Here is a 15,215-nt window from a genome sequence, read left to right as displayed (position 1 = left end):
ATATTATTTGGTGAACAGCAGCTCAGTGTAAGTCATGAATTCATAATGGTTGCTTATTTCTTTATCTCTCTTTCTAACCATAAAGGCTGTCATTAATTTTACTGTATTCATATTACCATTACATATACTGTATTGAGATTTGTGAGTTTAAAACTGTTATGTTAACACAGAGAGATAATCAGATATCCAAAATAAATCAGTTACATAATAAGCAACTCTCTGCTCTTAGTGGTTCTGTATAGCATGGAGTTTATTGAAATATAGTACTGTCTATCTAATATTTATCGTTCAAAATCAATAGAAAACTCACACTTGGTTTACAAACTTACTTTATCAATGAAACTCTAAGATTACATTATAATACAGAAAATGGAAAATACAATTAGCGAAAAAATTGTCTGATTGCTCCCTAGTCACATTATAATACAGAAAATGGAAAATACAATTAGCGAAAAATTGACGTCTGATTGCTCTGCTTAGTCACAGAGGCCGTCGTAACTTGGAATTATCATTAACCAAGTGCATTGTTAATCGTTGAGTACCAGTGTTTTATTGAAATATCTGTAATTAATGAAAATATGATTTTTTACTAACCTTAACTTTTTTCAATTTATTTACAGTAGGTGTAAAGCGAAGGGTAACACAGGGTACTGTTTCATATGGTCAGGCCAAAAGTAAGGCAATGGATCCCATGAAGGTATGCTAATTAGAATCATTCTTTTTTTTAAGATATGTAGTTTGAATTACATTGTGAATTACAAAACCATTTTCAATGTCATTTTCTTTATTATTGTTCATTTAGTTACTGGAAGTTTAATCTATGACAAGTGACTGACTTTTACATTATGCAAGATATTTCCAGAATATACTTATTTTATGATTTCCCAAGCTTACTGGATGAAATATCTTTTTAATCTAATTGTAAAAAGGATTGTTAATATAACTGATAATTGTGAATCTTTGGAAAATAAAACTAGTAATACAAGCCATTGGTGAATAAAATTATTTTAGTATTATGTGCAATGAATAAACATGAGCTGTATTTATCTCTTAGCTTGTTATTCTCCTTTCCCTTACAGCTCTCCGGTCAGAAACAGCAAATAAAACTGACACTTAAAGGTCCAGCAGTAAGACGACTTGATAAGCCAGTATTACCACAGGAAGATGACAGTGAGTATAAATGCCTAATTTTGTTTGTTGCTTGTAGATCTAATATTTAGTTGTTGATGGGAAGAAGTTATGAAAGGAAACTAATACTCGACAGGTGTCCTCATTACTATACTTTTCATAAATACAAACCCTTTGATATTTATAGGAGTATTACTTGCGGCGAAGTTTAAAGACGAGCCACGATAATTTCAAGTGAGGGATAACTACCCCAACCGCTACTTGGCGGCTGGGATTAGGGGTAACGCAGTTATCCCGCTCATTCCCCAACCTGGGCTGAGTAACCACTTTGCTTTCTGGCTCGGTAGAGAACGGATGTTCTCCACTCTCTCCCTTTTGGACTTGCCTTGATAATCCTTTTTCTTTTCAGATCGTGTGTGCATGTGGTAGTCCCATGCGTACTTTTCCTGGTCCCGAAGGCCGCTCCTACGGTACCATCATGTCATCCATTGAAACGGATCCTCACCTGCTGTGTCCAGCTTGCTGGGGCCGCCGGTGTTTCAGGGACGCCGCTTGTGATGAGTGTAGGGAGTGGTCTGCCTCCCAAGGTGAGAAGTTTGGGTGACGGAAGAAGAAAAAAGGCCAAATGTGATTCTTCTCCTTCGGGGTCTTCCTTGAAGTAAAAAAAACCACAGTCTTCTTCATTTAACCCCGATCTCTTTCTGAAGCTGCTCCTCTGCCTATTCCTTCCGGGAATCGTCCGAGTAGCAGTGCAGACCATGCTACTCCAGGTCAACCTTGCGGGCAAGGTGACAGCGCTGCCTCCCTTAGTGAGTCGGCTCCGCCCCTTCCCCCAGGGAGTGCCTGCTCAATTTCTGATCTCGTGTCTTTTTGGCCATTGATGGTCCCCTTTTGGGAGGATGTTCTCTTCGATCTCCTTCGATTGGGTGCGGAAAGGAGATGGTCTTTTCCTTCGTCTGCGGAGGTTGAGCCTCCTTCTGTGGGCACAGGTGCTGCAGCCCGTCAATTTGACTACTGCGGTCTTGAGATTGAAGCCGAGGAGTTAACTCCCCAGGGGCGGTGGAGGAACAGAGTCCAAGGCAGGTATCCCTTTCGGGGTAACATGTCTGTCGTTCTTGAGAGAAGACTGCTAGCGGGCAGCGGAAACATTTGGGTGACGCTTCTCCTCTAAGGGTGGAGGTAGAACGTTTTTGTAAACGTAATTCGCTGCTGAGTGAACCAACTCCTTTGGGAGAGGTATAGCTTGAGTAGACTTCCCCTTGGCCAGTGTCTGCAGGATGTTCCCCTCAAGGGAGTTAGGTCTCGTGACAGTTGTGTTGACCCTTCGTGATCTCACGGCAAGTTTTCGAGTTCTGGTTGTGTTTCTCACAACGTTGGTTACCTTGAACCTTTGGGCTGTCGTTGCGTTGATCCTTCAGGATCTTGCAATAAGGGTTACGTTGGGCCTTCAGGCTCTCATGCCCTTTGTCTCGTTTAGCCTTCGGGCTCTCGTGTCAGGAAGCCCTCGGTCTCCCGTCTCGTAGAACCTTCGGATTCTCATGACGGTAGTTTCGTTGAGTCCGTGGGCTCTCGTGACCTCTGTTATGCTGAGTCTGTTGGCTCACATAACAGAGAATCTTCGGATTCTCATCGTGGGAGGCCTTTAGGTGCTCACGACACGTTGCCTGGTGGATTCCATCTCCCTTCAGGTAACAATGGCGTAGTTCCTTCCTGTCGAGTGGATCCTTTGGGTTCATGAGATATGTTGCCTGATGGATTTCATCTCCTTCCAGTAATGATGACGTAGTTACTTCGGGTTCTTGTAGCATGAATCCTATGGGTTCACGAGACAGGTTGCCTGAGGTATTCCATCTTCTTTCAGGTAACGATGACGTAGTTCCTCCGGGTTCTCGTCATCTCTCTCGTCTCATGAATCTTATGGGTGCATGAGACAAGTTGCCTGAGGGATTCCGTCTTCTTTCAGGTAACGACGATGTACACTAGTTCCTTTTGGTTCTCATCATCCTCCTTGTCACGTCAATCCTACAGGTTCACGAGACAAGTTGCCTGAGAGATTCCATCTCCCTCTGTGTAACAATGACGTAGACCCTCAGGGTTCTCGTCATCCGTCTCGTCACGTGAATCCCGTGGGTTCAGACAACAATGACGTAATTCCTTCGGATTCTCGTCATTCTCTTCGTCGCCTGAAACCTATGGTCTCGTGCAACACGATGCCTGGGGGATCCCATACCCCTTCAGGTATCTCTTGACGTAGATCCATCGGGGTCTCATCAGGATGTTTCTCTACTGTTGCACCACCTGCATTCACAATCCAAGGTAGTTCCTCCCCCGGGTTTTCGTTATAGTGCTTAGGCTCAGTCTCTTGCTGTGTCGCGTGACAAAGCAATGTCATGTGACATGACATCGTGTTGTGGTGTAGTGTCTCACAGAGATAAGTCTCGCTTTCCATCCTTGCGAGACTCATCTCGTCCGCTTCGATGATCTCGTCCTCGGACGAGATTGCATCTCCCTTTTTGGCTGCAGGAGGTTTCCCTTCCCAGGGCAAACCTCACGTCAGGTGAGACTCCCACCGCCCTCTCCAGTCTCATGGGCTTCCACCTGCCCCGAGACAATTGTTGCCCACACAACAACGCCTCCTGGCAAGCAGACTAAAATTTCAGCTGAGGTTTCAAAGCCCAGGCATCCTTACCGTTCCAAGGACCTTCCTCTCAGCACATCGGGAACCTGCGACCCCCCATAGCTGCGAGCATTATTTAACGTAATGGGGCAAGCTGTGACGGGGGTCACTCCCCGTTCCCAGTTCTTGGGCGGCATTCCTAGGATTCCACTATTGCCTCCTCTCGCCCCAAGCCCCTCTTCTCCTTCTGACCCCAGAGAGAGTTCAGTGGACTGATCCTCCAGAGCCTCCACGCAAAAAGAGACCCATCTCTCCTTGCATGAGGGCCAGGGAAGAGAGTGCTCCAGAACCTCAGTGGAATCCCCTGCAGTTCAAGCTTTCACAGGCCAGACCCAAGGGGAGGAGGAAGAGGATACGTCCATCTCCTCCTAAAGAGGACAGGGCAATCTTTTACATGGACTCGTTCTGCCACACTCCTGTTGAGGTAGTGCCAAGGGAGGCACGTCTTCCAGTAAGGTGCGATGTGGTACCTCCCCCTGCGGAGTCCCATCTCCCTCGCAGACCAGAAGAGACCATTAGGCCTACTCTAATGGAGGAAGTGTACCTCAGCGCAGAGCCCCGAAGGAATTATTTACTATTCCCAAATCCTAGGCGAGACCTCCCTTACCTAAACCTGAGAGGCGGAGGGAGCCCAGCACATCCACAGAGATTGCCCCGTCCTCGGTCTTTCCCGATGATGACCTTGACCCACTCCGGGCTCCTATGGTTGAGAGCTCGGAAGTGGATGATCAAAACTTTGAGGACGATGTTTTGCTAGCTGCCGCTAGCCCTAAAATAACGGAGGATGTACGTAAAGGATCTGAACACGCCTTCTGGCAGGTTCTAGCCTGCATCCGTACCATCAATGGACTGCCAGATCCATCGGCAGCCCCTCTTTTGTAAAGGTACAGTTCTTGACCAATTCTACAGTATTCGGAAACCCATGAGAGCTAGTGCAGCTCTGCCCTGGTCAAAGGGGTTGAAGAGTGCCAAACAGTAGGCGATGTCTCAGGCTACAGGTTCCACCACTTCTCTAAATTCGAACAACTCCAAACTCTTTCCGCCTTCTTTAGTGATGCAGAAAAGGTATTACGAAATCCTCAGCAAGCCTCTCCGTACACTGCCTCTTGATCACTCTATAGGGACACTCTCAAAAGGCATGACCTTTAAGAAGTTGATGGGACTGCCAGTCTGGTTTTTGGCCTCCAAGATCCTCAATCAAGGGAAAGTCGCCAGGTATGCCATGCAGGCTACTTCGTGGTTAGACTTTTGGTTGGGGTCTGTTGGACAATGGTCCAGTCTCAGGACTGACCAGGAAAGTCCTCTAGGCAGTCTAAGGAGACTTTCCTATTGTCCGGCGCTCGAGCAATGAGTTCCTATCTCATGTTGTGAACCTCTGGGCCAACACCATTTTGAAAAGAAGGGACTGTCATAGGAAGGTTCCATAGACAACTCGCTCAGGCCAAAGTGGCACGGCTCAGGAACTCTCCCTTCAAGGGAAGTTACCTGTTTAACCCTGAAGACATAGAGTGGGTGGCTGAGAAATGGAGAAAGTTAAATCATGACTCTCTTATTCATAAAGCCGTAACTTCTAGGCCCTATCCCACTCAGCCACAGCAGAGACTAGTAGCTAGACTGCCAACAAAGAAGCCTAGAGATCCAAAACAGCAGGGTCCTAAGGTGTCCAGACAGTTCTTTTTAGGTAAAGAGTCCTTCCGTGGCGGCAGAGGGAAGAGGGGTTTTGGCCGTGGCCAACCACGCTAGGACGGGCAATCCTCCCATACAGCCACCTGTGGAGGTAAGCCTGTTGAGCCGCTGGCAGAGGTGGCCTTTTCACGAGGCCGAACCCTGGAGAGTAGACGTGATTCGTTCAGGGTATGGTGTCGCGATCACTATCTCTCCCTCCACTGACTCGACTGCTACTTCCATCAAACTCCTGTGCAAAGGGATTTGCATAGGAGCTTGCCCTTCGGCCAGAAGTCCAAGAGGTCCTTGACAGGTCCCCAGGCTTCTACAATCGACTCTTTCTTGTGAGAAAGGCGTCTGGAGGTGGAGACCAATCATCGACCTCTCTGCTCAGAACAGGTTTGTTGAACAAACCGCATTAAGGATGGAGACAGCCGACACGGTCAGACTAGCAATAAAACCTCGGGACCTCATATGTATTCTAAACTTGAAGTACACATACTTCCAGATCCCAATCCCTCTGTCTTCCAGGAAGTATCTTAAGATTCATGCTAGACCAGAAACATGACCAGTTCAAGTTGTTGTATTTCGTTCTTTCCGGAGCGCCTCAAGTGTTCACTTGCTGTATTTCGTTCTTTCTACAGCGCCTCAAGTGTTCACTCTCGTGTCCTCTTGGGCCCACAGAATTGGCATCTGTCTCCTAGATACCTGGACAACTGGCTGATTATAGCCAACTCGGAGGCGACCCTTCTTTGCCACCAAGACGAGCTTCTAAGGCTTTGCCAAGATTTGGGGATCATGGTAAACCTCTAGAAGTCTCATTTAGCTCCCTCTCAGAATTGGGTATATCTGGGCATGCAATTAGACACCTTAAGGCACAAAGCCTTTCCATCAGACGAAAGTATTCGGAGGCTGAGGAAAGTAGCACAGCCCTTCCTCAGGCTGCACCACCACATCTCCGTTCATGGTTCCGAATCCATAAGATATCAACACACAAATCTCTTGGAGATGAGAGAAGCCTTTCTTGCCCTCCAACAGTTCCACCAGCTCCTTGGGGGGGCACTCCATGGTATTGATAAGCGACAATAGCACGGTCGTTGCTTACCTGAACAAACGTCGGTATCTTTTTGCAGCCACTGTGCCATCTAGCAGTAGAGATACTCAGATGGGCAGAAGACAACTCGGCGACCCTCTTGGATCACTTCATAATGTGCTAGCAGACAGTCTGCGCAGAGCGACTCAGACAGTGGGCTCCGAATCGTCTTTGAATCATGTAGTAGCCAACAAAGTCCTGACTTCGTGGGGTTCCCCGACCGTGAATCTGTTCGCAACGGCCCTGAACTTCAAGCTCCCATTGTACTGCTCCCCAGTCTCAGATCCTCAAGCTCTTTGGCAAGATGCATTCAAAATCGGTGGGTGAATCTGGACGTGTATACGTTTCCCCTATTTTTTCTGATGAGAAAAGTCATCAACCAGGTCCTAGTAAGCAAGAACTTACAAAGGACTCTCATAGCTCCACTATGGCTTCATGCAGAATGGTTTCCGGACCTTCTGCAACTCCTCACAGAGATCTCAAGTGAACTCCCTCAGTGACACAACCTACTAAAACCAATACATGCCAAAGTCTACCACAAAGCCATAGCTTCACTTCGACTTCACGCTTGGAGACTGTCCAGCACCTTTTTACACAGAGAGGCTTTTTGCAACAAGTTGCAAAGAGGATGGCTGGACACCTTAGATGCTCCACAGCTTCAGTCTATCAGGGGAAGTGGTCAGTTGTCTGTGGTTGGTGTCATTGAAGAGTATCTCTCGCCTCAACGTCACTGTCCCAACGATATCAGAGTTCCTTGTATACCTTCGGGAAGAAATGCTTCTCTCGGTTTCGGCGGTCAAAGGCTACTGCTCAGCCATGAGTCTAGCCTTTAAACTGAAAGGAAACGATATTTCCTCCACTTTTGGACTTTCCTTGCAAATACAAAATTATGAGATTACTCGTACCCAGTCGGAATTTAGACTTCCCCCTTGGAACATTGTTTGGGTCCTTCAGTCTCTGAAGGGTCCTCCCTACGAACCATTACGCCAGACAAGAGATCGCCTCCTCACGTGGAAGTCGGTGTTCCTACTCGCTCTGGCCTTGGCCAAGAGAGTCAGCGAACTGCATGGTCTATCTTCTGATGCCTCCCCTTCTAGGAGATGGGGAGAATTAATCCTTAGTTACATCCATGAGTTCATTGCTAAGACTCAAAATCCGGGTGTGCTGGACTCTAGGTTTTGCTCATTCCAGTAGAGAGTTTTGGTTCTGTAACTGAAGATCCAGACCAACTGGTACTTTGCCCAGTCAGGGGTCTAGGGTGTTACCTAAAGAGAACGGCAGTAGCTTACCCCTGTGTATCAGCTCTGTTTTTTAGCACGGGGAAGGTCAAGAGGATGGTGGCTAGGATACCATTTCCTCTTGGATTTGGAAAGCAATTGACTTTGCCCTTAATCCAGATCCTCCTCCTTCCAAATGATCCAGAGCTCATGACGTCAGATGCATTGCAACGTCGCTGGCGTTCAAAAAGAACTACTCTGTGGTGCAGTTACTGCAAGCGGGCGTGTTGAAGCGTCAGACGTCCTACACTACAGTACCCACTACCTGTAAGACGCAACCCACAGGAACATGGATATGTTCTCCATTGGTCCTGTGGTGGCTGCACAACAAGTGGTCTAAAACACCTCAAGTTCCTTGCTGGGCAATAGCAGAGGGTTGAGGGTTGAGGTTACCTGGTTTAGTCTGGGGTGAATTACTAGAATGACTAGTGCCTTTCTTTCTTTCACCTTTGCCTCCTCTGGGGAAAAAAGCACCACAGTCGTCAGCACAGCTGACCTCACCTCTCTGCAAGTAAGACTCATTTCCCTCGTGCATCCTGAGTATAGATATAATTCTTTGTTGCATCGCCAATACCTCTGTGAGTAAGGATGTTGAATAATTCTAGATAGAACTCCTTAGATCGAGTTCCTACGTTAGAGACAAGCCACATTGCTAGCCGCACGAACACATATGCTTCTGCAGGGTGCTAAGTGTTCATACACTAATTGCAGCACTTCATTTTTAGCAAGTGTAGGGTTCTCTTCACTCTTCCTTTCATTGAGGAAGAGAGAACCCCGCGTCAAACCAAGGCCAGTGGGTGAGGACTTCCTCCCTCCTAAGAGTGTCGCCCCTATAAATACAGTAGTGAAGTTTGTATTTGTGCAGAAACATATGACATATTTGTTGAATAATTTATACTTTATCTAGCATACAAACCTGGAGCTATTTATACAAATTGGCCCACCACACTGTCCCCCAAGAATTCCTACCAGAAAGCAAAAGTGGTTACTCAGGCCTGTTGTGTGAGTGAGCGGGATAGCTGTGATACCCCCACTCGCTAACTAGCGGTTGGGGTAGTTATCCCTCACTGAAAATGATCTTGGCTCGTCTTTCAGCTTAGCCAAAAGTAATACCCCTATAAATAGCTCCAAGTTTGTATGCTCGGAAAAATACAAATTATTTAACAAATTTGTCACGATGATGGGTTTGGACTATGCTTAGACATGACCCTAGTCAGTTTAGGCTTCTCTGACTAATTAAGTAATTGGGATGTTTCACACCTAGCCTACTTTATATTATATAATGTTGTGACTATTGAACCATGATGTTAAAATACATAGTGCAGTACACAACAATAGTTATTCATATCTTTCATGAAACATGAACAAATATTATTTCATAGCACATATAAGAAGTCATGTTTAGTAAAAAAATATATGATAAAGTTCATCTTTTGCATAACACTAACCTGCAGAAAACACTACTTTACCTTTTTTTATTTAAATATCACTTTCAGCTCTTGAATCAAAGAAGATATGGAATATGAAAACAGATTAAAGGGGCCAGCCGGTTAGTGCCATTTTTTAAAGACAGGACTTTGACATTCATACCAATTAATAAGGTGACTTTGGATGTGTCTAAACTCCATAGGATTTTTGCGTCTGACCTTTGGTTTTGCTACACCAGGGCAATTTATCCTTAAAATGAGTGTTTTTCAAATTTTATATCTGATAATTATAATTAAGACCCGGGATTACTACCCTATATAGACCTGATGTAGACCGCCAAAAACATTTTCTTTTTCTAAAGTAATTTTTTTGCTAGATATAAATTTTTTCATCATGGTAAAAATATAAACCCTATAAATCAGGAGAAAAAATTAAAGAAAAAATGAAACAAAAATTGGAAAAAGGGCTCTATTTGATTGTTTTATAATTTCTTTCTAAGTTTTATACCAAATCTCAATGCTATATCTTTAAAACTAAGGGTGAAGATAGAATTTGAAGGTCAAGAAGTATATTTTTGAGATACGGGCATTCCGAGTTTTCCTTTGTATTTTTACAAGGACAGTATTAATAAATCATGATTATTATGAATTTTGTTCTTTGGATATTAATAAACCAAAACAATGTTATTTATCAAAATTTAACCTTAAATGAATATCCCTTTGCTCAATATCTTGCTTCTTTAGTCTCCAGGACACACACACACACACACTCTCTCCTTATGTTAGTGAGATGTTGAAATTATCTTTTTCTCTTTGGCATGATGAAATTCTTACTGAAACCAAGAAAAACAGACATAAAAAGAATGATGTTTTAGGTCAAACTCAAACATGTACTCTCCCTGAGGTTTGTTAGCACTGAATGCCTAAGGGTGTAATACTTTGTCTTATGACTCATGGAATCTATACAGATGCTAGTGCTCACAGTTATTTTAATTTTAAAATGTAATAATTATCAAAATTTACGATAAGAAATACTGCATTTTCTTGTGGGGATCAATGTTTTTGGCTTATCGAGTTACTTTAATAATTACTGTATCCTGTAACTATGAAAGTAAGAGGAATTTTAACAAAATATTTCATATACGCATTCTCCATTGCCAGACGAAGTTCTGTGAATTTTTTCAGGATTTTGTGTTTTTCGTCGCATATATTGGCATACCGGCTGGGCTCCGTAATGTATAATGTAAAGAAATTTAGTTTTAATGATAGTAACTAGAGATACACTATGTAAATGCAGTCCATTAATTCTTATTACTTTTTATAAAATGTCAGACTAATTTGCATAGTGGCACATGAATTATAAGAAGTTTCATATTCAAATTTTTAATTTAACAAACTGAAAATCTTGGCTGTAGTTTTCAAGGTGCTGAGACAAAAGTGATTTACGGAATTTGGTGCTCTCTCCATTAATTTTCCCATATCTTACTCTGTAGAAGCCTATGAAACATTCTAAAATCACTTGCGATCACATTCATATTTTTCCACTTTCCCGTAGAATTATCACTTTCTCTTTTGCATCGAGATTGATGCTCACTATCTTTAGTTTAGGTGTATTTCAAAAGTATTAGATATTTCACAAAGGATATTTTCAAATGAAAATTTGATTAAAACAGAGTCAGAGATATTGCCAACAATGAAGTGTCTGAATCTTTCAGAATCTCTAACGAGTCTCCAGTGTGTAGCCGAGTCTGGTGCTTAAACTTTTATACATATAATACTAAAGACTGATCTTTTTTTAACTTAAAGAAATTCACATAATTTATAGAAAATCCAGGAAAGTACAAATATGTGGAATTAATATCCAAATCTTTTAAAATTAGATAGTAAAATGTGGTAAGTAAAGTTCAGTACAGGACTGTAATACTGTATAGTACATAGGACAGTGCAGTGTAGTATCTTTTTTATTGGCAATGCTACTAATTAGTCCAGTTTGAAGCCGGTACTAGCTGTTAGTATGCAGACTTGATTTCCCATTATGAACCTTTTACTCCAGACATTAATCCAGATGGACATTCAAATAGACATTAAGCAATGTCTATCTGTATTTGGGAAAAAATATTTTTGAATGGTTTTGTATACTGCCTTAGTTTGATTCCACCACTAGAAAATTTTAGATTCCTTCTGGGTTTGCCAGTAAAATTAGATTGTTCCGACACAGATACAAACCTTCGCTATTTATTAGGGTAGTACTTTCGGCGCAGCTGAAAGACGAGCCATGATAATTTTAGTGAGGGATAACTACCCCATCCGCTAGTTAGAGTGTGGGGGGTGGGGTAGACTGGCTGCCCCGCTCACTCACACCTCTCGGCTGAGTAACCGCTTTACTTTTTGGTTCGGTAGAGGACGGACATGCTGCCCTTCTCTCCCGCAAAGACTTGCCTTCATTTTTTTTTTTATTTTTTTTTTTTCTTGTGTGTTTTCATTTATCTTACATATATATGTATAAATGGAAATATATGTTGTTAGATACATGTACAGTGAGCCCTCGCTACTTCGCGGTTCGACTATCGAGGATTCACCACTTCGCGGATTTTTTTCATAACGCATGTATATACATATATCGCGGATTTTCCGGAAATTTCGAAAATACCGCGATATATGAAGACCCCAAATACGTATTTCGTTAATTCCATTAATACTGTAATTAGTAATATCTGCTCTTACTGATGGTTCATTGCATTACATATGACATATAATTCAGTACAGAAAGAAATAAAACACGAAAAGAGAATGTGATCATACGATAATTCAGTATACAGTACGTAGTAAAATTAAATCGAACATGAAACGCAAATCAGATGCAGTCATACCGTATTTGAATGGTGTAAGGCTGCTGATGGCTACTACTACAAATTTAATGGATGTGCATCTTTTCAATGAATCTTTTGTATGTATACGTACGTAGTACTGCATCCAATAATATTCTTTGTTGCAAAAATCACATCTCGAATAAGCGTACATATCCTACAACAAAACAAGCGTAAAATAGCGTACGTAAAGCTGTATACGTAGTACTTTGGATTTGAATTGGTAACTACTACGTAGCATGTAATACAGACTGTGATTGGTTCAAGTGCTGATAGATGACGAATCAGATCCCAAGTTTTGAAATCTAGCCTGTGATTGGTGTTTTGACCGCTTCTCCAACCCGCAGCATCTTTTCGCGGCCACTTGGTTTGCCGCTCTCTCGCCGGGTAGATGCTGCTACGTTACTGTGAACTTTAATCTGTGCTGTGCGTGACTGTTTTAAGTTGAACTTTTTGTTGAACTTTCTGTTTAACCCCTACTGTACAATGGCTCCCAAGCGTTCTTAAACGCCACCGAAAGAGCTGGGAGAAAGCTTGCCTTAGGCGATATCCTCCTTCGGGGATATCCTCCTTCGGGAGGACTTCTCTCTCGTTCGCGAGAGAAAGTTTCTTAGAAAGCTTGTTTTAGGCGATGTCCTTCCTTGGGAGGACTTCACTCTCGTTCGCGAGAGAGAGATTATTAAGCCTACGCTTTTTTCCCATAGAGCTGGAGAAAGCTTGTCTTTGGTGATGTCCTCCTTCGGGAGGACTTCCCCCTCGTTCGCGAGAGAGATTTTTTACGCCTACGCTTTATTCCCATGGAGCTGGGAGAAAGCTTGTCTTAGGCGATCTCCTTCAGGAGAACTTCCCTCTCGTTCGCGAGAAATAACTTGTAGGAGCTTGCTGATCCACCAGGGGTGGTGGAAGAGCTTTCTCCTAAGCAGGTTATCCCTTCGGGGGAACGAGTCTCTCGTCCAAGAGAGAAGACCGCCTCTGGGCATCGGCGGTCCCCCGTTACGCTTTTGGTTCTCCTTTAGGGGCGGAGCGAGAGCCTTCTCTTAAGTGGCATTCTCCTTCGGGAAAACAAAACTTTTATGCGGAGGTGTTATCTTGAACCTGCTGGTTCTCCTTGATCCTTCGGAGTCTCGTTCGATCACCCTTTGGGCTGGCGTGATCGTTGAGCCTTCGGGCTCTCGTCATGTTGATCCTGCAGGTTCTCATGACAGTAGGAGTCCTTCGGGACTCTGCTCGAAACCTTCGGGTTTCAGTTACGCTGAACCTTCGGGCTCTCGTAACGATGGTAACGTTTAGCCTTCGGGAACTTGTGCCATCAATCACGCTGACCTTTCGGGGTCTCGTGACAGAGGAACCTCGGTTCCTCTCGTTACGCTGATCCTGCGGGGTCTCGTAACATTAGTTATGCAGAACCCTTGGGGTCTCTTAACTTTAGTCACTCTGACACTTTGGTGTTTTTTGACAGGGAAACTTCTGTTTCTCGTTGCGCTGACCCTTCGGGGTCTCGTAACATTAGTTATGCTGAACCCTTGGGCTCTCATAACTTTAGTCACTTTAACACTCCAGTGTGTTGTGACCGGGAAACTGCAGTTTCTCGTTACGCTGACCCTTCGGGGTCTCGTAACATTAGTTACGTATAACCCTAGGACTCGCGTAACTTTAGTCACTCCGACACTTCGGTGTTTAGTGACAGGGAAACTTCTGTTTCTCGTTGCGCTGACCCTTCGGGTTCACGCAACACAGTTCACGCTGAACTTTCGGGTTCTCGTGACCATAGTCATTCTTGTTATGACAGAGTTTTCAAACTCTCGTTGTGTTGATCGTTCGCGCTCACACAACACAAGCTATCGTGTATCTTCGGGTGAGCATAGCAGTGAGAGCTCTCGCGCGCACGACCAAGTTGGCGCGCATGACCAAATTGGCGCGTACGACCGTCTTGGCGCACGCAAGCAAATGGCGATCATGGCGCGCGGGTTCATCCTATGGTGTGCCATATTCGTGAACATCCTGTTGCTCGCCATGCGCTCAAACATCCTGTGGCGCACCATGCACGCGAGCAACCTTATGCATGCCAGGTGCGCAAACAACCTCATACGCTCCACAAGCGCAAAAAAGGTGCGCGCAATCGGGTAGGGCGCACGCAAGAGCTCCCTTCCACCTACCAACTGTTCGGTGCAAAAGCGCACGACCATATTGGTGCGCACACACCATATTGGTGCGCGTGCACGACCATATTGGCGCACACGATCGGATAGGAACGCACATGATGGGATTGGAGCGCACGACCGTATTGGCGCGCGCACGAACAATGAGGCGCACCCAATCGGTTGAGGTGCACGAACAACTCTTATGACCCTTCGGGGTCTCACAACGCAGTTCACGCTGAACCTTTGGGTTCTCGTGATCATAGCCATACTTTATGACAGAGTTTTCGGACTCTCGTTGCGCAAAGTATTAACGAGTGCACAGGAGGTTTACTCTCATGACAAGAGTTTTTGAACTCTCGGCCCGTGAATTGTTCGCGTGCGCCCATCGTCATCAAGAGTTTTACTCTGATGACAGAGGGATGCCTGTTGCCTAAGGGTTTATGAATCTCTACAGGTAACTATGACACAGTTCCTTTGGGGTCCTGGTCATGTAACACGATTCCTGGAAATTCCATCAGGAATCAGAGACAGAGTTCCTGCGGGTTCTCGGGACAACATCCCTTAAGGTCGTGAGAAAGGAATTCACAAATAGATTCTGAACCCCTAGGTTCTCATCCGAGTCTCTCTGTTTCCGCAATCCAGAGTTTTCTGAAAACTCTATGGTCGACCCCCCCCCCTCTACAGGATGGGTCTTCCAAAGGTGTGACTTGATACGTCACTCTACACTCCCAGCTGATCACTAAATCAGCTAGTCTGGTTTTGCCAGCCCCGATCCTTTCGTTTTCGAACGAACCACCGTCATCTTTCTTCCACCTTCCCACTTCGAGTGGTTTGGTTAGCAGATGGAAATGAGTGGGGAATGAAAAATTCTTTACATTGCATTTCATTTCCCCTGGCAGGCCTAGCGAGAAAGCGTTCGATGGCAACCCCTTTGGGTAAG

The 15,215-nt window shown here is 44.4% G+C and overlaps 1 protein-coding gene across 21 annotated transcripts in view; it reads left to right on the top strand.

Annotated features, from left to right (window-relative positions):
* LOC137625896 (zinc finger CCCH domain-containing protein 18-like) overlaps nucleotides 1-15,215 on the top strand; it is a 384,898-nt gene that overhangs the window by 320,996 nt on the left and 48,687 nt on the right. For all 21 annotated transcript variants that reach the window (XM_068356883.1, XM_068356874.1, XM_068357032.1 and 18 more), the window contains 2 exons: nucleotides 621-697; nucleotides 1,080-1,170. In XM_068356883.1, coding sequence (XP_068212984.1) covers nucleotides 621-697; nucleotides 1,080-1,170 — 168 coding nt within the window. The remainder of the gene's footprint in view (nucleotides 1-620; nucleotides 698-1,079; nucleotides 1,171-15,215) is intronic.

This window comes from Palaemon carinicauda, chromosome 2 (genome assembly GCF_036898095.1).
Source record: "Palaemon carinicauda isolate YSFRI2023 chromosome 2, ASM3689809v2, whole genome shotgun sequence".
NCBI lineage: Eukaryota > Metazoa > Arthropoda > Malacostraca > Decapoda > Palaemonidae > Palaemon > Palaemon carinicauda.
The sequence above is the reverse complement of the archived record's forward strand: the minus strand, read 5'-3'. Positions and strand labels throughout refer to the sequence as shown.